General features: G+C 37.9%; 2 protein-coding genes across 2 annotated transcripts in view; one reads left to right on the top strand and one right to left on the bottom strand.

Moving 5' to 3' along the window:
* Positions 1 to 15,253, bottom strand: part of Nckap1l (NCK associated protein 1 like) — a 52,851-nt gene extending 37,598 nt beyond the window's left edge. The window contains exons 1-3 of the mRNA XM_063254887.1: positions 15,061 to 15,253; positions 13,882 to 13,992; positions 11,515 to 11,607 (exon numbers count right to left, since the gene is read on the bottom strand). Of these exons, the coding sequence (XP_063110957.1) occupies positions 11,515 to 11,607; positions 13,882 to 13,992; positions 15,061 to 15,162 (306 nt within the window). The 5' untranslated portion in view covers positions 15,163 to 15,253. The remainder of the gene's footprint in view (positions 1 to 11,514; positions 11,608 to 13,881; positions 13,993 to 15,060) is intronic.
* Positions 15,254 to 16,675: 1,422 nt separating this feature from the next.
* Positions 16,676 to 23,364, top strand: LOC101787806 (gametocyte-specific factor 1-like). The gene is made up of 8 exons (XM_063254209.1): positions 16,676 to 16,767; positions 18,289 to 18,351; positions 20,004 to 20,115; positions 20,324 to 20,444; positions 20,594 to 20,695; positions 21,987 to 22,053; positions 22,588 to 22,659; positions 23,073 to 23,364. The coding sequence occupies exons 3-8, from the start codon at positions 20,023 to 20,025 to the stop codon at positions 23,143 to 23,145; spliced, it is 528 nt and encodes a 175-aa protein (XP_063110279.1). The 5' UTR covers positions 16,676 to 16,767; positions 18,289 to 18,351; positions 20,004 to 20,022; the 3' UTR covers positions 23,146 to 23,364.
* Positions 23,365 to 25,092: the final 1,728 nt, after the last annotated feature.

The raw sequence follows: 25,092 nt of genomic DNA, 5'->3' as shown, positions 1-25,092 counted from the left end.
ATGTGCGCACACACACACACACACAAACACACAAGGTAGGCAAAAATACAGAAAAATTAAATACCTTGTGCACTGTTGGTGGGATATAATAATGGTACAACTACTATTACAGATCCTCAAAAAGTTAAAAACAGAATCGCCTTTTTTTTTTTTTTTTTTTTTTTGAGACAGGATCTTGCTGTATAGTTCAGGCTGACCTTGAGTTTACTATGTAGCCCTGGATGGTCTCTAACTCACAATGATTCTACTGCCTCACCGTTCCGAGTGCTGGAATTACAGGCATGTGCCACCACACTCAGCTCCATTTCTCAAATATATCCTCAAATATATTCTCAAAAGAATTAAAAGGCAAAGTCATAAAGAGATAGTTGAACATCCAATCTCAGCAGCATTATTCATGACAGTCAAAATGTAAAAGATACCTGAACCACTGACAGATGAATAGGTCAGCAAAAGTAGCATTGTCATACAGTGGAAGATTATTCAATCTTAAAAAGAGAGGAAAGTCTTTATTTTGTTATAACTTGAAGACATTCTGCTAAGTGACACAAGCCAGCCACAAAAAGACAAGAAGTGCCTTTTATATAAAGCACTTCAGAGTACCCAGAATGATAGGAATAGAAGGTAGAATGGTGGTCTACTGAGGGACAAGGGAAAGGAAGACCTGTTATTTAAAGTGCAAAGAGTTTTATGACATGAAAAGATCATTGTACATTGTACATTAATGTACTTAACACCACTAAGTTATATGCTGTAACGTGGTTAACAGTAAAAATTTGGAAGACAGAAGGCAGGCATAGTGTTATGTTCTGGTAGTCCCAGCTACTTGAAAGGATCACTGAAGCCCAGGAGTTCAAAACTAGCCTATGGAACATGGTGACATGCCATCTCAAAAAAAAAAAAGTAAAAATAGTTACTTATAACATTTTAATGTACAACATTCCAAAATTAGTACATCCCTATGTAATAATACTATATGGATATGTTTATGTACCTTTTAGAATCAAAATGCAAAGAGACTTCCAGGAAGATGGCAGAGTGGTAAACAGAGTGGAGAACAGCTTCTCCAAGATTTGGTGTCCAGACACCGGAATATAGCAACATGAGGAAGAAAAGCAGGAAGGAAATGGGTCCCTGAAACCCAGCAAGGACCTGAAGCAAGGATTGAAGCCCATGGGGAAAGTGAAGAGAGACCTCATTATAGGAGGTGGTAAGTGTTGCTTATTCCCTACAAACTGCATAGGAGGGGTGACTCAAACTGGGAGATACATAGTAACTACTGGCAACCCCAGAGGCCTCCACAGACAAATGCACCAGTGGAGCAGAGCAGTGGACACAGCATTGCAGTGACTGGTGAGTTAACTGGGTTCAGATATTCCCTCAGAGAGGATGACTGGCCATCTTGGAGAGGCACGAACTGATCTTAGAACTCAGAGCATCTGTAAACTGGCTCCATCTAGCAGCTCCCAGTGTCAGGGTAAGGTGGGCCTGAATTCAAGTCACCAGGAAGTCAGAAGCAGAACTCATGCTGGCAGAAGGTACACAGAGTGTTACAGGCTAACCAAGTCAAGTTCCAGCCTCACAGCCAGAAACCAGTTGGAATTTCAGTGGAATTAAAGGTACAGGCTTGCTGTGATTACCCACTACTTTGCAGTAAATCTACAGTTGGCTTGTAGGGATTAATCAACATGGATCTGGGCTCTGCCCACCCACTCTGTCTACCAGTAATATCGAAGCAGACATGTTTTTCTTCTTTTCTTTTTTTTTCCTTGAATGTCTGTTATTGTGAACATTGTTTCTAGTTATTTATTGCTGTTTTTATGTTCTGTTCTTGTTTTTATTTCTTCCTTCTTTCCCTCCCATCTTTTTCACCAGTTTCCCAAAGTTTGCATAATCTTCCTTTGTCATAGAGTCTTGCTTCTAATCTTTTCCTCTTCTATTTCTCTATTTTTACACCTAACTCTTTTAAACTTTCTCCCCTAAGGGTAAAATCACCATATTGAAGGTATATTTACTATACATACTTTTCTTATTTCTTTTATATTTTGTTACATAACCACAAATCTAGTTCATATGGTTAAAGTGGCAAGTTATAGTTACCACAGTTTACCATTTTTTAGGCTGTGCTTAATGATATTGTTATGGCTGAATATATTACTTTAGTCAAGGTGACATAATTGTTCTAATCAGTTGTTCTTCCTGGTATGCCAAGACTGAGATTACCTAAGGATCATAAATAAAACTATGCCAATGCCAAAGAACCAGGGGATAGGCCATAAAGGCAGCATTTTCTCATCCTCAGTAAAGTAAAGAGGTCAGGTCTTTCAACAGACTCAAAACTCAAAAGCCATATATACCTGTAAGAGTCTGAGAAGCAGACCTCAAGGTTCTAAAGACTAGCAATATAGGAGCTGGGATTTAGCTCAGCGGCATAAGCACCTGCCTTGTAAGCAGGCAGTCATGAGTTCGATCCCCGGTACTGATAAAAAAAGGAAAAAGACAAAAAAAAAAAAAAAAGACTAGCAATATAGCTACTTGCCTTAAGCAATTTACAAGCATCAACTCAAGAATTAAACTAAAAAAAAAAAGAAAGAAAGAAAGAAAGAAAGAAAGAAAGAAAATCAGAAAACACTTATGCAAGATGCAACCCCAGCCTTCTAACTCACCAAAGACAAACCCAGAGGGCAATGAAGTAGAACAATCCAAAAGCCACCTACCTGGACTCTCTGAAGTACCAAAAATGTAAATAACAAAGCAGATAAATGAGGCTCTAGGACAAAAAAATCAAATCACAAGTAATCTCTCAGATACTGCAGAAATGATGACAATAATGAAAGACATGGTCAATGACTCTAGAGTAGTTGCAGATTAAAAAAATACAGGGTCTTAGGTAAATGATGGAAACTATGAACATCAAATATAGGGAAGAAATGGAATCCATGAAACAGATTCAATCAGATATCCAGGAGATTAAAAATTCCACTGAATCTATATGCATTAGAATGAGCCAGTATGAGGACAGAATATCAGACACAGAAGACAGGATTGCAGTTAGTGATTATGAAAAGAAAGATTTCTTTAAAATACCAAGGCACCATGGAAAATCAATGCAACAGCTGCTAGATAATGCAAAAAAGAATAACTTAAGATTGATCAGAGTCAATCAAAAAGCAGGCGATAGCACAAATGACATTAAAATTTTTTCACAGAAGTAATGGTAGAAAATTTTCCTAAGCATGAAAAAATAATTTGACATACAGATACATGAGACAAATAGAATTCCAATTATCCATGATCAAAAAAAAATGTATGCCAAGACTCCAAAGATTCAACACAAGGACAAAATACAAAAAGCTGTTAGAATAAGCAGGGCACTCAGAAGGCTGAGGCAGGAGGATCACTGTGAGTTTTAGGTCAGGCTGGGCTACAAAGTGAGTTCAAGTCCAGCCTGAACTGCATAGTGAAACCACATCTCAAAAAGAAAGAAAAAAGCTACCAAGAAAAGAAACAAATCACCTCTAAAGGAAACCCCATCAGAATCACAGGAGACATCTCAATGCAAACCCTCAAGTCAAGAAAGAGTTTGGAGTGAAGCATTTCAAGTACTAAAAGAAAACAACCATCAGCCCACACTGACGTACCCTACAAAACTATCTTTCAAAATTGCTGAGAAATAAAATACTTCCAAGACAAAGAACAACTGAAGAAATTCATGACTACCGACCTCCCCTCCCTGGTAAGCAGTAGCGGTGGGGCAGACTGCGGTCCTTCCAGGGGGAGAACCAGCAGCAGCTCCTGAGATCTACACCATGTTGGAACTTAGGACACTGAGAAGCCAAGCAAGCAACTCCCCTCCCTTGTAAGCAGTGGTGGTGTTGCAGACTGCAGCCCTTCCAGCGGGAGAACCAGCAGCAGCTCCTGAGATCCATGGCATGTTGGAACTTAGGATGCTGGGAAACCAAACAACCAGCCTGCTTCCCTGCTAAGCAATAGTGAACTTACTGATACACGGTCTAGAGTCAAACATCCCACTTCCTCTACCCCCTTATCCTGTCCCCGCCGTTAGCAAATGGAAACCAGAAATCTAAACGTCTCCTGGGAGGTTGACTATAGCAAATAAGGGGGACTTCCTTCTACCATCTCTTTGAAGGCTAATATTTTTATTACTGTTTTGCTCTATTCTGATTAATGGTACTGCTCTATTCAACATTCTGTTTTGATAAGTTCTATAATGTTCTGTATTTCATCTCATTTTGATATACATGATTGAAAGAACAACTATTATAAATATAATGAAATATACTGTGATATCTATTACTGTTATCCCGGTAACCTGCTGTGAAGTTCTGTACCAATTTCACTGTACAATCTCAGTTGGCTTTATTCTATCTTGTTCTGTTATGTTTTACCACTTTCAAAATAAAATTTTTTTAAAAAGTGGACATAATCTTTTCCTGGTATAGCTTGCTTAGTACATATGGCAGCAGTGTGTCTATATTTTAGAAGATAAAGCACCACTAATTCTATTCAAATAGGACACAGTTTGAAGTGATTCAGGGAGACAGAGTCTCCTTTATCTTTTTTATTCCTAGAGTGGCTAGAGAAAGACAGGGTTTAATGAACAGTTTCCCATTTATTGATCATTACTAGAAGCTCCAATTCAGACCTCTTACAAAATGAGAAGCTTGAAAGAAAGCTTTTGTTTATGGCTGTTTGCATATACAATTTATGTCTCCAAAATGCATTTTCAATTTGTTTTCTTTCTTGTACTCATTAAATACTTGCTCAGTGAAAAAAAAATCATGACTACCAAGTGAACATTCTAAAATGTTCTGAATGACATTCTAGAAAGAGATAAAGACTACAAGCCTGTGAACCCCAACAGAATGAATCTACCAGGTAAGGCAAGTAATTAAACAGAGGGGGAAAAAGGGAATCAAACACAGGAAAATAATATCACAAGGATAAGTCAATACAAAACAGTTACCAGCATCAATGTAAATGGTCCCAATTCACTAATCAAAAAAAAAAACAGACTTGCACAATGGTTCAAGGAGCAAGATCCAACAATATGCTGCATACAAGAAACACATTTAATTCAAAAAGAAATTCATAGACTGAAAGTCAAAAAATAATAAACAATATTCTGTGTGGCAGGAATCCAGAAAAAAAGCAGAAATAGCTTATTCTATTTGCAGATAAAGTACATTTTAAGCCAAAACTGATTAAGAGAAACAAAGAAGGTTACTACATAAGTGTAAGGAGGAATATATACAAGAAGAAGAGATAACAATCACAAATATATGTGTACCAAATACCAATGACTCAACTAGATAAAATATTAATAGACATGAAAAATCAAATATGCACTACTGCAACTATAATGGCGGATCTCAATACCCCACTTTCAGCCAGGAATTAGCTCAGCAGCATAAGCACCTGCTTAGCTGGCACCTGGCAAGTGTGCGGTTATGAGTTTGATCCCAAAAAAATTTAAAAATTTAAAAATCTTTTTAAAAAACACTTTCAACGCTAGGACTTGGGGGACCAACCAAGAAATCAAGTAGCCAGCCTTCCTGGTAAGTTGTGTAAGCCATACACACTCCAGGGAGACAAAAGTCAGATAGCACCTCTGTCAGCCTACCAGTGCACCATCCATACCTCCCCCATCTAACACCCCTTAGCAGCCGGATAGTTCTGAGGACAGCCTGAGTTGATAGCAACTAAGGTACATTAAGTAACTAAATTCTTATATTGTTTGGCTGATTATGCAAGCCTGAGGCCAGTGGTCTGAACATCTCTTGGGAAGATGATAGTATGCAATATAGCAAATGTGGGAGATTTCCTTCTATCTTATCTTTGAAGTCCAATATTGTTTTCACTGTTTTGATTTGTTCTGATTAATTGTTTTGCTTTATTGAATATTTTGTTTTGATTAGTTTTATAGTGTTTTGTTTTTCATTTGATTTTGTGATACCTGATGGAATGGACAACTATTATGAAGATAACAAGATATACTATGATAGCTATTATTGTTTTCTTTAAAATAAAATAAAAGATAAAATACCCTACATTCACAGATAGATCAACTAGACCAAAAAAAAAAAAAAAACCAACAAGGAAATATCAAAACTTAACCAAATTTTTTAATAAATGGACTCAGAAAATGTCTACAGAGTGTTCTGTCTCCACAATACCAGAATATTCTTCTCAGCTGCTTGTGGAGCATTCTCCAAAACAGACCACATATTAGCGCATAGAAAATGCTTAAGTAAACACAAAGGAGTTGAAATGATCCCATGTATATTATCTGATCATAACTGGAAACCAATGCCAAAAGAAAACACAAAAACTTCAAAAAAAAATGGAAATTAAATAATATCCTCCTGAAAAACCAATGAGTCACAGATGAAATTAAAGAAAAAAGTAGACAGTTTCTACAATTAAACAATAATGCCACTACAACATACCGGAACTTATGGGACACAATGAAAGCAGTCCTGTCAAGGAAAATTATAGCAGTGAACTGTCATATTAAAAAACTGAATGAGCTGAAATAAAGAACTTAAAGCTTCTAGAAAAAGAAGAGCAAGTCAAACCCAAAATTCATATGAGGGAAGTAATTATAAAGAGCAAAGCAGAAATTAATGCGATGAGGACTAAGAAAACATTACAAAGTATCAATGAATCAAAGAGTTTGTTCTTTGAAAAACTAAATAAAATTGACAAACCCTTAGCCAACCTTATCAAAAAAAAAAGAGAAAAGATTCAAATCTATGCAATTCAGAATGAAAAGGATGAAATCACAACAGATCCTGCAGAAACTCAGAAGATCATCAATACCTACTATGAGAACCAGTCTGCTATTTATTTTTATTGGAGTGGGGGCTACCGGGAATCAAACTAAGGACCTCACACTTGCCAGGTAAGCACTGAGCCACTGAGCTACATCCCCAGCCAAGAACCAGTATTCTAATAAGATGGAAAACATGAAAGAAATGGAAAGACTCTTACATACATATGACTTACCAAAGCTGAATCAAAAAGGCATAAAAATTTTAAACCAATATCAACCAATGAAATTTAAGATGTAATTAAAAACCTATCAACAAAGAAGCACAGGCCCTGATGAGTTTATTGCTAAATTCTACAAGAAATTTAGAGACGACCTAATGGTACTACCTCTCAAACTCTTTAAATAAAACTGAAAGGAAATCAATACTCCCAAATTCATTCTGAAAACAAACATTACCCTGATACCAAAACCAGAGAAGAACTCAATCAAAAAAGAATACTACAGGCCAATCTCCTTAACAAACACAAATACAAAAATTCTCAATAAGATACTGGCAAGCAGAATGTACCAAATTATCAAGAAGATTACATACCATGACCAAGTAGGATTCATCCCAGGGATGTAGGAATGGTTCAACAAATGCAAAACACTAAATATAATGTACAATATTAACAAAGCCAATGACAAACGCCATATGAACATCTCAACAGATGCAGAAAAAGCATTTGGCAAGTCCAAACCCATTCATAACTCAGAAAATTGGAATAGATGATCTTTACCTCAATCCAATAAAACCCATCTATGACAAACCAACAGCCAATATCATATTAATTGGACAAAAATTGAAAGTTTTCACTCTTTAGAGTGAAGTGATTTTAATCAGGAATAAGACAAGGATGTCTACTATCACCACTTCTATTCAGTATAGTTCTAGAACCATTAGCCAGAGCACTTAGAAAAGAGTTATAAGGGTAGGAAAGATAGAAGGTACACTATAATTATTTGTGGATGACATAATACTGTGTACAGAAGACTCCAAAAACTCCACCAAAATACTTACAATAACCAAATTCAGTGACACAACTGGATACAAAGTCCATATTCAAAAGTCAATAGCCTTCCTGTACTCAAATAAAAAACTCATGGAGAGGAATTAGGGAAATAATACCTTTCACAATACCATCCAAATAAATGAAATACCTATGAGTCAATCTAGCAAAGGAAGTAAAAGATCTCTACATTGAAATCTATAGTACTCTGAAAAAGAAGATCAAAGAGGATATTAGAAAATAGAAAGATATCCTTTGTTCTTCAATAGGAAGAACCAATACAATAAAAATGGCCACACTCCCAAAATTGCTATATAGATTTAATTCAATCCTGATCAACACCATATGTCATAGAATTAGAGAAGACAGTCCTAAAATTCATTTGGAACCAGAAGAGAGCTAGAATAGAAAGGCCATTCTGGGCAACAAAAGGAAGGCAGGGAACATCACAATTCCTGACTTGAAATTATAGTACAAAACTACTGTGATAAAAATAACATGGTACTGGAGACTGCGCCTTCCAGGGGGAGAACCAGCAGCAGCTCCTGAGATCTGCACTATGTTGGAACTTAGGACGCTGGGAAGCCAAGTAAGCACCTCCCCTCCCTGGTAATAGGTGGCAGTGTGGCAGACTGCAGCCCTTCCAGGGGGAGAACCAGCAGCAGCTCCTGAGATCCACGCCATGTTGGAACCTAGGACCCAGGGAAGCAAAGCAAGCACCTCCCCTCCCCGGTAAGTGGTGGTGGTCTGGCAGACTGCGGCCCCTCCAGGGGGAGAACCAGCAGCAGCTCCTGAGATCCATGGCATGTTGGAACTTAGGACGCTGTGAAACCAAACAACCAGCCTGCCTCCCTGCTAAGCAATAGTGAACCTACTGATATACGGCCTAGAGTCAAATATCCCACTTCCTCTACCCCCCTTCTGCCCCCCACCCCCACCCCACCGCCCATTAGCAAATGGGAACCAGAAATCTGAGCGTCTCCTGGGAGGTTGACCATAGCAAATAAGGGGGACTTCCTTCTACCATCTCTTTGAAGGCAAATATTTTTATTACCGTTTTGCTCTTTTCTGATTAATGGTACTGCTCTATTCAATATTCTGTTTTGATAAGTTCTATAGTGTTCTATATTTCATCTCAATTTGATATACATGATTGAAAGAACAACTATTATAAAGATAACAAAATATACTGTGATACCTATTACTGTTATCCCGGTAACCTGCTGTGAAGTTCTGTACCAATTTCACTGTACGATCTTAATTGGCTTTATTCTGTCTTATTCTGTTGTATACTTTCAAAATAAAATTAAAAAAAAAATAACATGGTACTGGCAAAAAAAAGATAGACCCAAGGATCAATGGAATGATAGCAGATACAGAAACCACTCCAGACATACTTAACACCCTATCCAAACACCTTCACTAGAAGAAAGATAGCCTTTTGATAAATGGTGCTTGAAAAACTGGTCTTGCACATACTAAAGATTAAAACTAGACCACAACTTTCACCATGCACTAAACTGAAACCAAAATGGATCAAAGATCTAAATATTAAAACAGAAGCACTAAATCCACTGGATGATAGAATAGGCAGAACCCTCAAAGACATTTGTGAAGGCAAAGACTTTATGAACAAAACTCTGATCACACAGGAAATATTACAAAGAATCAACAACTGGGATCTCGTCTTATTTAAAAGCTTTTGCACAGCAAGAGAAAACACCCACAGAGTAAAGAGACAATCCACACTATAGGAAAAAATTTTCAACAGCTGTTCCTCAAAGGGCTACTATCTAGAATAAAGAACTTAAAAAAAATCAGAGCCCCCAAAATTTATTTTTAATCAGGATTTATTGGCACATCTTATATATACATAGTAATCATATTCATCATAGAGAATTTGTACCAGTAGATGCTATAACTTGGGGTTTTTCCCCATTCCTCTACCCACCCTTCAACCTCTTCTCCTTCCCACATTTACAAAAGCTTTGTTTACATATTTTCCTTCTTTTGTCTTTTTTTTTTTACTTTTCCCTTCTATCTTTTCCTCTTCCCTTCTCCTTTGTTCCCCTGCCCCATTTGAACATTTTCACAATACCTATTATACTTTTTGGTCCTTATTTATACTTTTGGTTTCACACCAGAGAAACAATATGGTATTTACAATATGGTCATATTTATTTCAGTTAAGAGTATAGACTCAAGATACCTCCATTTGCCTAGAAATTAGACCTCCTAAATTTAAAAATTCAGTCCAAAATTGGGCATCTGAAATGAATAGACATTTCTCAGATGAAGAAGGAGAAACAGCAAATAAGTATATGAAAAAATGTTCAACATCATTGGTCAAGTTCAAGAGATACAAACTAAAACAATGCTGAGATTCTATCTTACTCCAGAAAGAATGACCATTATTGAGAAAATAATCAGTAGCAAATGCTGACAGGCTGTAGGGAAAAGGAACCCTTCTCCACTGTTGGTGGGAGTGTAAACTGGTAAAACCACTGTGGAAATCAGTGTGGTGATTTCTCAAAACACTGATCCCATTTTTGGTATCTTCCCAAAAGAATTAAAAGCATCAAGCAATGATATATGCACATCCATATTTATAGTGGCACAGTTCATAATAGCTAAAACTGGAAACAGCCCAAATGCCTATCAAATGAGGAATGAATGTAGAAGATGTAGGGTTTTTTAAATTCAATAGAAAACTACTCTGCCATAAAGAAAGAGAAGTTTGCAACATTTCTCACTAAATAGACAGACCTTGAGACTGTGAAATAAACTGGACATACATGTTTAAATACCACATTATTTCTCTGGTGTAAGAACTTGAAAGTGTAAATAAGGGCCAAAATATGTAATATATATTGGGAAAGGGGAAGAAAAAGTTCAAATGAGAAGGGGGCCAAGACTAGGAGGAGAGTAAAAGGAAAAAAGGAATAAGAAAATAAAGAGAATAGAAAAAAAATGAAAACAAAGCTTTTGTAACTAAAGAGGGAAAATCCAGGCCTAGTAGCTTGCTCCTGTAATCCCAGCACTCAGAAAGCTGAGTCAGGAGGATTGCTGTGAGTTCAAGGCCAACCTGGACTACATAGTGAGTTCAAGACCAGCCTGAACTGCATAGTGAGACCCTGTCTCCAAAAAACCAAAAAAATAAATAAATGAAAAGAGGAGGAGGGTTTGAAGGGAGGGGAGGAGAATAGGAAAAATGAAGCAAGATATACCATGTTCAGGTATAAATTCTCTATGATGGATGTTGTCTTTTATACATAGCTAAAGTGTACCAGTAAAAAAAAAGAAAAATTCAAAACGTGAGCCAAGCACATTCCTATAATCCTACATCAATGAGAGACTGAGGCAGGAGGACTGTAAGTTGAAGACAAGCCAAACAACTTAATGAGACCTTGTGTCAAAATAAAATGGGTTGAGGTGTAGCTCAGTGGTAGAACCTAGCATATGTGAGATTGTGGGCTCAATCCACAGCACCAAAAATTAAAATTATTAGGATATAATACATCATACCCTATTCCACAATTTGCTTTCATTATAATTTAGATATTTTTCCACTAGGTAAACCTCTCTTATTTTTTCAAAAATCTGTATTAAGAAAAAAATCATCTCTGAAAGATCATATCATGTTGGAAACTTGGGCTAGAGACAGCTCACCCGAAATTCCATGACATCCACAAATGACTGGTAGTAGCTGGTGAGGAATCTGACTATCTCAGATTTTTCTCGATGTACAGGTCCTAAGTGTTGCTGAGAGAAACACAAAACAAAAAATGCTAAATAAAAAGACTTAATCAAAGTAACTTGAGGACAAAGACAATATCTAAACATTCTTAGAGAACTGAAATAAACTGACAGAGGAACTACAGCCTCTCCAATAGTCTCCTTAAACTGATAAAGTCTCTACATAGGCTATGATTGCAGGTGATTTTGACTAGACACAGAGGGCTAAATTAGGCAAAATTTCATGATTTCTTTCAGCTGAAGAGACTTACTTCTTTATTGTTGTTGTTGTCTTTTTGAGGCAGGGTTTCACTATGCAGTTCAGGCTGACCTCAGGCTCCTTTTGTAGCCCAGGTTGGTCTCGAACTTGCAGTGATCCTCCTGCCTCAGACGCCTAAGTGATGGGATTATAAGAGTGCACTAGCTCCAGAGATCCAGCCATGGAGGGACTCAGGCAGCTTATTCGCCCGCCCTCTTGGTCTGCAGCTTGGGCCTGGAGAAGAACCTTTACCTGTGAGCCTACTGCTAGGCGATCTGAAAATCAAGCACCCTTCTCCCACCTGCCCCCTCCCCCCTTAGCTACTAGGGATAGATGTTTCAACATCTCTTGGGAGGATGACCATATGCAGTATAGCAAATATGGGGGATTTCCTTCTGTTTGAAGGCATAGGTTGTTTTCACTGTTTTGTTATGTTTCTTTTGCTCTATTCAGTATTCTCAATTGGTTTTACAACGTTCTATTTTTGGTTTGATTTTACAATACGTAATTGACTGGACAGCTGTTGTTAAGTTAAAGAGATATACCATAGTACTTATTACTACTATCCCAGTATTCTACTGTGAAATCCTGTATCAATTTCACTGCATTGTCTCGATTGGCTTTGTTCTGTCTTGAGTTGTTGCATTTTTACTACTTTCAAAATTAAAAAAAAAATACATGTTAAGATACATGCATGTGTAGGATCTATAAACAGTTTATGAGAACTGATCTTATGACAATTGATGAAATGAACAGATACTTTGAAGAAAAGGAGACTCCAGTGCTGATCCTGGAGTGTCATAATGTGAAACCCAGCAATAGTGTTATTCTTTGTTCAGAGTGATATTAACCTGCTCGGATTTATTCAAAGTCAACATAATTGAAGATATGGGTAACTGCATATATGTTTAAGTGTATAGGATTAAATACCATATTCCTAAGTTTTTGTTGGATAGTTGAACAGAACTGGTTGCAATCTCACTGTTTGAATCCCCACTTTATATGCTCCACTTTAGTATCTTGAATAACTATTTGTAAGAAGACAATCTGTAATCATCAACTAGTGATTTCTTACCATTTATTTTTTTCTTTGAAATTATGTATTATTTCTACCCGTTTTCTGTTTTGTTTAGTCTTTCTTTAAATTAAATTTTTAAAAAAGACACTACAGTACCCAGGGCTGATCACGGAGTGTCATGATGTGAAATCCAGCAATACTGTTATTCTTTGTTCAGAATGATTTTAACCTGCTTTAGTTTGTTTAATCTAAACATAAATGAAGATATGGATAACTGCATGTATGTTTAAATGTATAGGATTGACAACCATGTTACTAAGTTTTTGTTGGACAGTTGATTAGAACTTTTTGCAGTCTCTCTGTTTGAATTCCCACTTTATATGTTCCATTTTTGTACCTTGAACAACTATTTGTAAAATGACAACATCAACTACTGATTTCTTACTGTTTTTTTTCCTTTGAACATATGTACTATTTCTACCTGTTTTCTGTTTTGTTTAATCTTTCTTTAAATAAAAAAAAAAAGAGTGTACTACCACGCCCAGCACAAGGCTTACTATTTTTATAAAAAGTAAAAAGAATCAGAATGAGAAGATGCTGTCAGTAAGGTAAGACATGTAGGGCTAACATTTAATAAGGGAGAATAAGGGATATGCTGGTAGATGCATAATTCTACAACAAGTAGTGAGGAAACACTGAGTAGGAAACAGCAACAACAATCGAATATTTTCACGCTGCTGGATTGGTAAGCTATCTTCATCTACAAGCACAGCACTCTTGTGAATCTTGCAATGGAGAAACGGGTAATGCTTTACTCCAGTTTACCCTAAGAGACTTCCATCTTATCCTAGAATTCTCAAGACCTAATCTCCACTTCAACCTGAAACTCTAAGAGTGAGCCTAGGAAAACTGAAAGAAGGCTACTCCATTCCCTGCCAAGCTAGAAGAGAAGCAGAGGAGAGAAAGTGAGCCATCCAAGCATAGTTATTTCAGAGATACAAGGAAAAAGTGACTGAGTTCTCACCGTGCTGTTTCGGACATCTATGTTGGGAAATTTCTTGTTGATGTACTTGACAGATGATTCCATGGACTTTTCCACTAAGAAAGGTGGCTTGGATTTGGGGTCTGAACAAGTCTGCACAGATAAATCAAACTGTTTTTCAACACTTTCTCCTGCCCCTCAGAAACATACTTCTTCCTGCATCATTCATTTTCAGTTTCTTAAGAAAGACAATCTGGGAATTAACTATAACAGTATCAGAGTAGATCAGCAACAAGTCCCAGGACAGTAAGCCAACTAAGAGCTAACTAACAACTTGGGAATTTTTTTTTTTTTTTACTTTTCAAACAGTTAAACCTGGGAATCTTGTCTTGCTAGGTAAAGCATAACATCTGCTTGGCCCTAGCACAAAGAGGAAACAGTTTCCCTGCCCTTCAACTGAAGCCGGAAGCAGTGAGCAAGCGACTGCTCAGAAGTTAGAATTTGTGACACACCACCCATTATATAAATATCTTATCCCAAAGGGCATTTATTAGAGACACGGGGACAGAGAAACCATGTTTCTAGTGATTTATTACAAAATACACAGAAGTTCTCGCACCCACATTCTATCATCTTTTCCAGGACGTACCATCTTTCTCTTTACTTCCTATGAATTTGCCGGGCCCCTGAACCCCCTCTTGTCACCGGCTTCTCCCAGTTTCACAGTTTCCATTCTATACAACATACACAAATAGAGCATGAGTTGTCTAAGATACAGTGCCTCAAGAGGCATCTACCTTTTAGAAATCTAAGTTTGTTTTTCCTATAAGGAAACTGCTTCCATGAGACGGTTTTTGCAGACTCAATTTTTAGATCATCTCAAGAGTGTGGGGGATCAGCAATATATAATAAAAAGACCCAGAATTCTAAACCTTTGCTCAGATCACTCAGAATTCTTCTCCCTGCCACCCTCACCCTAACCCTTAGCTCCAGCAAAAAGCAAGCGCTATCCCTGGAGTGAAAATCAGACCTAGAAAAGGGAGCCCCTAAAAAGAAGCCTTTCTCTGCCTCCTGAACCATCTGGCCTACACAATCTGAGCAATTTAAGGCCAGTCAGAGTGGGGGAAAAAGTAAGGGAAGTCTAACTTCTGGACCTGCCAACTCCAGGCGTCCCAGTCCTACCGACAGTAGAATTATACCCGTTCTGTTGCTCCTACTTACCTTCTTGATGTTGTACATACGGATGAGAACTCCCTGACCTCGATTATTCAGGATAGTGAGCTTCTCTGCTAATTTATGCTGGTAGGCAGAGGTCAAAGACATGATGGCCACCGAGGGAGAGGATCATCCAAACAGCAATGTCTGGTCTGCCCAAACACTCTCAGCCTGGGTGGTGACACCCTGCGGGCGGAGGAACTCAGGCTGGTTGGTGCACAAGTCTTCCTGTTGCCTCTGCAATTGGCTCATGGGCAACAGCAGTCACTATGGCTCACGGCCCTTTTTGGCCCCCTTGTGCTTCCTCTTGCACACTCAGCAAAGGAGACTTCCTCTTTCTGAGTCTTTTGGTAGGGCTGTGAAGTGGGTGGTGGCAGAGAAAAGGACAGGCTTGCAAGACTATAGAGTGGCACCAATCTTTTTGATCTTAACCTTCCACAAGTGTCCTGGAAAAAGTTCTACACCATACCAGCAAGTTATGTAATATCCCACCCCACACATTGCTATACTTTCCCTCTTTTATGTCCCCACCAAGAATGTGTCTACTGAAACTTAGGCCCCATCAATATTTTAGAACCCAGATCAAATCCCATCTACCCCTACCAATGTCAAATATTATATTGTACATTGCCCAAATAGATACAATTTTGTGTATTATGACTTACTATATTTTTAAGTAGATGTCTTATTTCTTTAAGTACCACATATTCTCCTAATGACAGGAACTGTTCCTAATATTTATATTCTTCCAAGGTTCTAGCACAGTGATTCTTAAACCGTCAATCCCTGTCCTCTGAGATTCAGATAGGTAGTTTAATGGAAGCCCCAGAAATCTGATTTTATATGTACCATAAGAGGTTTTGTTACAAAAGTTCAAGGGAACACATGATGAAAAGCACTGATTTAGAAACAATACCTCTTGGATACAGCTGCCACTCAGTAAATATACTGGCTTATTTGTTGAGTTATTATGATTACATTGAGATATAAGTCCATGAAAAAGAACCAAATAATCAAGATTAACAAGAGGAAATTAATGACCTTTAAATCTTAGAGGACTGAATAAATTTCACACTAAAATATTCTTGTCATTTGATCCAAACCTTAACCCTTAACTCAAGAACACTTGTAACTCATTTTAAGTTCCTTTCACAACACACACTAAAAAAGGCCCTAGGAAAAATTCAAAATCAGATAGTCATCTTTGTATTCATGTCTTTTCCAATACCTTTTCTCTGCTATTTAGTTATTCCCATTTCTCCAAATCTAGAGCTGTCACATTGTTCCAATAAACCCTGGTGATGAGGCAAGTAGGAACGGGGAGTCAGGACTGATTAGTATTATTGAAGGCATGTGTTTGCTCTCAAGAAAACATTTTTTTTTGAGACTATATTTTTTAAAGAAGCCTCAGGTGCCCATGGTTAAAATGTTAAATTTTAAACATCTCGAAGGGAGACTTTGAATTTTTGGAAAAGAGACTATCCTCCAGTTTATTTTCTGGATTATGTCCCTAAAAACTAGGACTCTGGAATAATGTAAAATTGGCCCTTAAAATCAGAATCACCTGCTGAAATCAAAGAAACCTGGAACCTACTAAAGAGGCTTGTGTGATTTCTATTGGTCTTTTACCTTGGTGGGAGAACATAAAGAGAAATCTGTAAGGAGGTCAACATTTAGGCAGCTGGGCAGTAGAACAGGACCAGCCTTCTCAGGGTTAGTATCATTCTCTTCATTTTTTGTACTTGTATTTCTTATTCTCATCCTAATCTCTTATCAAAGAGTCTCTATCCCAGCCCAACCTTGTCTTGTGTGGTTCCCTAATATCGATAGAAGGGACTGTGTACTCTATCTATCTATTGTAAATGTGCTGTGCTCCTTTCTGCCTTCATTTAGGTATGGTTCCCTCTTACTGACACAAACACTATTCAGTCTTCAGGATCTATTCCAATACTCCCAAGTCTAGTCCTTTCTGAACTCTTGGTTTATATCACTTATTTTACATCTTAAATCAGATTTTCTCTTTAATTTCCCCTTTCATATTACACTCCCTACTAAAGTGAAAGATTGCCTCAGCCTGGAAATACGTATTCTCCTTTACTCGGTAGGAAAGTTTCACATTTTCGTATCTGTCAGGATTGGGTTCAAACATAATTGAGTACAGACAGTTAAGCCTTATGACTTGGAGGCTAAGAGCCCAGGTTCTGGAGCCAAGTAGTTTGAGTTACATTCTCCCTCTATGATTCACCAGCTGACCAAATTTCTCTGCCTGTATAATGGAGATATTAATAACTCCTATCTCATGGGTCTATTCTGTGTATTAAATAATTAGTATATACAAAACAATAACCTAGTTATTTACTATATGCTAAATATTTTAGTGCTTTATATGCATTACCTCAAACAATACTAATAATGCTGTTCAAACACATTCTAGCTTTGCAACTGCAGGCTGCTCATTATAAGTTAGTAGCCTAATCTATTTATGTTGGTAATCCCTCATAATGGTGGAAGTGATAATGATTTGACAAATGTAAACATTTGGCTCAAGGCCTAGTACATTAGGAATGCCAACAATAAAGTAAATTTTTATTTATAAGTATATAATGAGCTTTTTTGGTTTTTTGTTTTGTTTTTTTGTACCAGGGATTGAACTCACAACCCCATGCTTACCAGGCAGAAACTTGAGCCACTGAGTTATATCCCCAGCCCTATAGTGAGCTTTTTATGTGACTTTTTGGTATTCTGTAAGGAAAAAAGGCCAAATTTCAATATGGGACTGATTGTGCCAACTGGTAAGTCTTAAGAGGAGTTATTGGAAAGACTATGTAGCAGATCCTACTGTGAACTGGAAGAACCCTCCTAAAGGTATTTACCCTAGAGCAAAACCCATTACCCCAGCTGCAAACCAGAATCCCCTGTGGAGCCTTTTTAAAGCCACACTCAGCTTGACTACACTCTTGAGATTTTGATCCAATCACTCTAGAGTGACACCAAAGCATCTGTCACTTTAAAACTACTCAATGATTCTTACTCCCAAGAAAACTGAGAATCACTTTTCAAAGATTTCATCATGACATTAAAATCTTCCAAATCTCTGAGAAACTACAAAAGCTATGGTGGGAGGTAAGGAATTACACAGAGAGCTTGAACAACATGTTGATTCCCATCATTGCTTGAAAGGTACTGTGCTTTGTCACTTCAAATACTCATCTATTCCACTTGTGTGCCCTACAGAAGGATCATATTCCTCTTCCAGGGACACTTCCCTCAGGAGTCTTGACACTACTTTGAGATCAGGTAGGTCTCCAGATCCTCTAGGGCAGGTTTAAGTGTCAAAGTGGCACCAAGGTCAAAATACTTTTGACAAAACTGACCTATGTTAAAACACATAGTCTTCAGGACTGGGGATTTAGCTCAGTGGTGCAGTGCCTATCTGGCAAGTGTGAGGTCCCAAATTCAATTCCAGGTTAAAAAGAAAAACACACACATGGCTGTCATGATGGTCTTGGCTTCCCTACATGGGAGTAATTAGGTGAATCTGGGTGTGATGGTGTGCACCTGTAATCTCAGCAACCCAGGGGGCTGACAAGAGAGGACTGTAAATTTAAGGGCAGCCTGGGAAATTTAGCAAGATCCCTTCTCAAAATAATAATTGTCATCACCATAATAATTAGGTGAACAATCCAATGTCACTAATTGTTACCGTCTATTCTGAAACAGTCTTTAAGACTAGCCTTGTTGCTCTGGTCAGAATTCATACTTTTCTAGGCTGCTGGCTAACATAAGGATTTGGGATCATCTGAAAATTGTATCTGTAGACCTTTTTTCATTATCTTTAAGAACCTGAGAATAATTATATACAATATTGGATTATATTGAGGACTTTATTTTCCAAAAAAGCCAATTCACTTTATAATAAGTAGTCATGGCTCTAACACAGTCATTCATATGCAGTGAAAGCTTTAAAGAACTACCCTGGCTTATATCCCTAAAAGCTACCTGAGTCTAAGCCCTAGATTTAATCACCAAAATGCCCTCAGGAAAATCTAACATTTAACAGTCTAGCTCCGTGCCCTTTGTCTATGCCCTCGGCATGATACAAAGTAGAACTGAAATGGGATATTCTAGGGAACTTTTCTATCCTTACTACTTATGCCAGTCTGCCTTTATCTCCACCCACCCATTCCCATCTCCCCATCAAACTATGCATCCTGATGCAGAATCTCAGCTGTAGCTGATTGCTTGGAAACTTAGGAATCCTTGAAATTAATGCCTATTAGGACTGATAAAGACAGCTAGTCATAGGAAAAAGTAGGCCTCCTATTGGCAGTAAAAAATGTAGCACATTTGAGATGTTGTATTTTTAGTTCACTTCTAAGAGTCTCCATATATTAATATGTACAACCTTAAAGATTTTGGGTTGATGTTCTCAAGTAACTATAAAGTAGTCTAAACCTGAAAATTGTACTGTTCATTCTCCTCCGAAGGTGGACATATATGACAATTAGCATCTTTCCCTGCCAAAAAGCTTAATTTAAGAAAGCTGGAGAAGGAAGGGAAGCAATGCTGAGCAGTGTAAAGGAACTTTCTATCCCAGCCTTGCTTTCTCCAACATTCTAATTCACAGTGTTAAGCACTGTTTTTCGTCCCAGGTCTATTAGTTTTCTAAAGATTCCTCCCTGTTTAATACTCTCTTTAAGAGCCACACACTTTCTTTAAAACAACCTATAATACATGTACTATTATTAAAATTTTGATCTTTCAAGGAGTGGAAAATAAATTTCCTCTATTGTCTAATCAGCTAGGTTACTGCTTTAGTAATTCAAAATTTTCATAGGTGAAACTTGAGATACCTTATATCTTTCACTCTACTTTTCTTTCAAAAATAGAAAATAGGCCTATGACAAGACTACCCTAATCTAAAATGTCAATTTTTTGCCAACCTACAGTTCCTGCTCTTTAGGCCTCATGGAGCCAGAAGCCTTAAAAATATGTCCTTATATCCCAACTCACAAGATGCCAGCTAGCAGATTACAGTACCACCTGGTGTTATGCAAAAAGGTTAGTTTTTCTGATAAGAACAAAAATCCCTTGAGGGGAAAAAAATAAGCTGAAAATATAAGGAGTTGAAGTTGAAAACAAAAGCTTCTGACCATATATAGCACCTGGTAGTTCTTAACATTGAAATATGATAGTTCTTCAAGCATTTCCAGTAATGAGTTGAGAGTAGAATACAAGCAAAATCTAACAAGAACTTTTTTCTTTCTAGAAAAATCCAAACATAGCTAAAAAGATGGCTAACTGCAAGTATAATGCTTGTCATGTGGTTCCAATCAAAAGACTCAAGGAACATGAGGCTAACTGTGTCTGCAGAACTGCTATCGATGATGGTAAGCTTTTCATTTGATAGCAGGTAAGCAGCATTAAATTCTGCTCTTCCCTTTGCCACCATCTCTCACAACTATGGAAGCCTTAACAGAGGAATAATATACAAAATGAAATTTCTACTCCTTTAAATCCTGGTTTACTTTCATTTCAGAGCCAATTAATCTTCCCTTGTTTATTTCTACAAGTTTGGAATTAAATGAAAAACTTTCTAATGGTGCCAGTCAGATTGCTGACCCGATTGTCTGGAATGTAGGTGAGCAAGGGTGAAATGGTGAGCATAATTATGAATGAAGTCCTGATTTCTATGTCCTTTAATAGCTAATAATCAGAGCCCTGGATAATTAAATGTTGATAGTCTTTCCATAAAATCCTTCACTAAACAATCCTACTAGTAAATCTAAGAATTTCACCTGACTCTGGAGAGTTAGCCCAGTAAAAAGGAGCCTAGCTAAAAATCTGAGTTCACTTATAACAGTTTCTACTCTTAAGTTGAACATGGAGGCAACACACCTGTGATCCCGATATGCTGGGAGGCTGAAGCAGGAGGAGCAGAAGCTCAAGCCCAGCTTTGGCAACTTAGACTGTCTCAAAATAAAAAAACAGAAAAGCCTGAAAACTAGCTGAATGGGAAGGCTCTGGATTTAATCCCCTGTACTGGAAAAAAATGATTCTGATTACCCACATCTGGAACTTGAAAGTTTGGAATTTATCACTTATCTCAAGTAATATCCTGTCTCTACAATGCAAAGTGTTTTAATGGATCTCTCACTGGCTTTCAGTCATATCTAGGTTCAGCAATATGCTGTGGCCTTAAGTAAAGATATATCTTCATCTATAAAAGACTGCCTCACAGTTGGTCTTAATATTAAACAGGAGCTTGAGTGTAGTTCAGAGCACTTGCCTTGCATGCATAAAACTCTTTAAGTTCAACCTCCACCACCACAAAATAAAGGTACGTGTGTTAGAGCAACACTAGCTCCTATAATACATAACCTCCAACCCATGTTAATATAGTGGATTGTTTTTTTCTTTTTTGAGACAAGTTCTCACTATTAGTTCAGGCTGGCCTTGAACTCACTAAGTAGCCCAGACTGGCCTCAAACTGCCAGTGATCTTCTGTCCTCAGCCTCCTGAGTGCCAAGATTAGAGGTATGGGTGATCATGTCAGGCAATGTGGTGACTTAACACAACAGAAGTTTTCTTGTATAAATCCCAGTACAAGTATTGGATAAGGGATGGAGAATCAAAGGCAAATGGTCTTTTCATCTTGCTGCCACCGTCCACTTTTAGCTTTCAAAGCTACCACAAAAGAATGAAGTAGGCGCCTCGGCCCAGAACACTTTCATTCCTTTTCCATTGGCAGACTAGTCACATTGCCAGGCCTAAACATGAGAGAAGTGAGAAAGTGGTCCCTGGAAGAACAGCCACTTCCCAGTGACAACTACAGAAGGAGGGCTCAACAGCTGCGGCCAGGGAGTCTTCTCTGCAATGTTACAGAAGTGCTTAGTACTTGTGTCACCTACTCCTCCTTTCCTTCTTTCCAGGTAACATGCATCACTCTTCTCCATTCATTCTTAAGACTTTTACTCCAAAACTCCTGGTTTGTGAAAGGTGAGATAAGCTACATTTTCATTGTCAGATTGGAGAACAGAATACTTTTAGAGCTGGGTTCTAAAGTGAGATGGGCATTAGGTCATGGGCACAGCAGACATCGAAGCTTCAAATACTAAGATCTGTGGGGTGCCCCTGAGTACTTCCCATTTCTTCTCCATGGGTCCACTTTGCACTGTATTTCTATAAAGAGCCCCATACATAATGTTGTTGATGCTGTGTAAGATTTTCAAAGAAAAAAGAACAATTCGTTAGTATATGAAAGGGAAAGAACCAGGTCAGGATCCCCAACCGAACAAACCTGAAAGGAACTTTCAAGAGTTCTAAGAGCTGTTAATAGAATTACCCACAGCATACACAGGAAGAAGGCGTAAACTGTACTTTACAAAACAGAAAATAGGGGGAAAAAATTCCTGACACCTAGTAACATCAAATATGTTTGATAAAAATAATTTCATCTCCTATAACTGGTTATCTAAACATTCTCCAGTTTTGGTTTTCAACTAACTTTCCTCTTGTGATCCTCTCCTATAGTGACTCAAGAGACCTAAAAAAAGAGGCTATGGCTGATAACAACCCTAGCAACAATAAAAGACAAAAAAAAAGGTAATTTTTTTTAACTAACATAGCTGGGCATGGTGGTACATACCTGTAATCCCCACACTCTGAGAGGGCTGAGGCAGGAGGATTACAAATTTGAGCCCAGCCTGGGCAGCTTAGTGAGTTAGCAAAATCTGGGGGTATAGGTCAGTGTGAAGGTGATGGGTTCAACCCCCAGTACGGGTAAGGGAGGAAAAAACCTAAAACAGCCAAAATTTTCTTAAGAAAATTAAGTCATATTATTCTAAATTCCTCCTCCATTCACGATAGAGGGGAAGTCCTAATGGCCTCAAATTAAACTTGGAAGGAAAGGCTGTGTAGGGCTGTATCTGAAATGCTGTTAACTCACCTCAAGTTAAGGTGTTTCATATAGTACTCATATCAAAATGAGACTATCTCAATCTTCTTTCTTCCTACAGGTCAGAAAAACTGATAGAGAAGAGTGGATTAAAGAATCAGCAGACCAAAGATTTATTTTCCAGTCTTTTTTAAGCTTTATGGAACTCTTAATTGTGGAGTGGGGAATGTAATTCAGTTGCAGAGTACTTGCCTTGCATGCATGAGGCCCTGGGTTCAAGCCCCAGCACAGTAAAAGAAAAATCTTAACTGTCAAGTTTTAATGACAACTCTTACTTTGGCATTTCACCATGTTTTAATTTGTTTAAATAAAGATAATTTTTTCTATCACAAGTTCCATTTGGTTTCTTATTCTTCCTTATTTTCTTTTTTTGTTTTGTTTTTTGAGACAGGGTCTCTCTGTGTCTCAGGTTGGCCCCCAACTTGTGGATCCTTCTGCCAAATGCTGGGATTACAGGCATATGCCACCAGGCCTACCTTTCTTCTTTTTTTTTTTTTTTTTTTTTTTTTTTTTTTTTTTTCTTTTCTGTCTTTTTGAGATAGGGTCTCACTATGCAGTTCAAGCTGGCCTTGAGTTCACTTTGTAACCCACACTGGCCTCGAACTCAAAAAGATCCTCCTGCTTCAGCTTCCTGAGAGCTGGGATGCTGAGTGCATGCACCACCACACCCAGCCTTCCTTATTTTCATATTCTCATTTGTCAACCAAAAATCTGAAAATGTATTTGCCTATTTCCTTTTTGTTTTTCTTTTTTTTGGTGGTACTGGGGATCAAACAGCCACACGCTTGCAAAGCAGGCACTTATGCCGCTGAGCTAAATTCCCAGCCCCTATTTCCCTTATTACTAAAGAAAATAGTCTCTGGGTGATAATACTGTCCCACAATTAGGTTCTTCATTCCTCAAAGTTTTTCTCCAAGTCACTTACTATATGACCATCAGAGCAATCTTCTTCAATCAGTTCTCTCTATAAAATTTCCACTGCTTTTTTGAGGCAGGGAGGAGTTGGGGTTGGAGTTTGGTTTGGTTTGGTTTGGTACTGAGAATTGAACTCAGAACCCTGTGCTTACCACACAGGCACTTGTGCCAGTGTGGCACAAGTTTTATCTCCAGCCCTAAAGATAGTTTTTATGAAAAGCTGACTTTGGAATATGGTTAAAAATCTACTTTCCTCACTAAAGAAAATGTATAGAAAAAAATCTACTTTCCTAACTCTTTAAAGGCAATATACTCCCATCTTAATGTGCTTTCATCTTCATCATTCTGGGATTTTTGTTCATTTATTTTGTCTTGTTTGGTAATCTTGGGGATTGAACCCAGGACTGTGATACTGAGCTACATTCCACTGATTTCCCCCTTCCACCTTTTTTATTTTGAGGTAGGGTCTCACTAGATTGCTAAATTACCTAGGCTGACCTGGAACTTGCAGTCCTTCTGCCTCAGCCTCCCAGAGTGTTAGAATGACAGGCATGTGCTATCATACCCGATTAACAGGTTGTTTGTCTCCATAGGACCCTTCATTCTGCTTTTTTGTTAAGCTATAAGATGCTTTAAGATAGACCCGATCTTGACTGTGTAATAGCCCTGTATCCACAGTCAAGTTTGCTGAATGTACAGAATCTATACTTGTTGGGGTTGGGGGTTTAGCTCAGTGGTACAAGCGCTTGCCTGGCAAGAGGTCATGAGTTCTATCCCTGGTTCCAAAGAGAGAGAGAAAGAGAATCTATACTTGCAAGCCTTGCTTAGGTAAAATTAGATTCAATACTCTGGGATAAATATTTCTATCAGAATAAAAACCTTCAGCCAGGCATGGTGTTGCAAGCCTATAACCCCCGCACTCAGGAGGCTGAAGCAAGAGGATCACTGTGAGTTGGAGGCCAACCTAGGGTACAAAGTGAGTTCAAGGCTGTTATGATTGATATATTGTGTCACCTTCAGAAGTTTAGAAGTTTTACTGAGACTCAACAGAGAGTCAGGATCCTTACTTTGTAAATATCCTCATCCTGTGCAAGAGGAGGGCACAGAGATTCTGTGAGTGCTACACCTACCCAGGTGGAAGAGTAGCCTGCATACAATATACGATT

This window comes from Cavia porcellus, unplaced genomic scaffold (genome assembly GCF_034190915.1).
Source record: "Cavia porcellus strain 051 isolate PalLab524CR breed Dunkin Hartley unplaced genomic scaffold, mCavPor4.1 scaffold_8, whole genome shotgun sequence".
NCBI lineage: Eukaryota > Metazoa > Chordata > Mammalia > Rodentia > Caviidae > Cavia > Cavia porcellus.
Note: the sequence above shows the minus strand (reverse complement) of the source record. Positions and strands in the feature narration are given on the sequence as shown.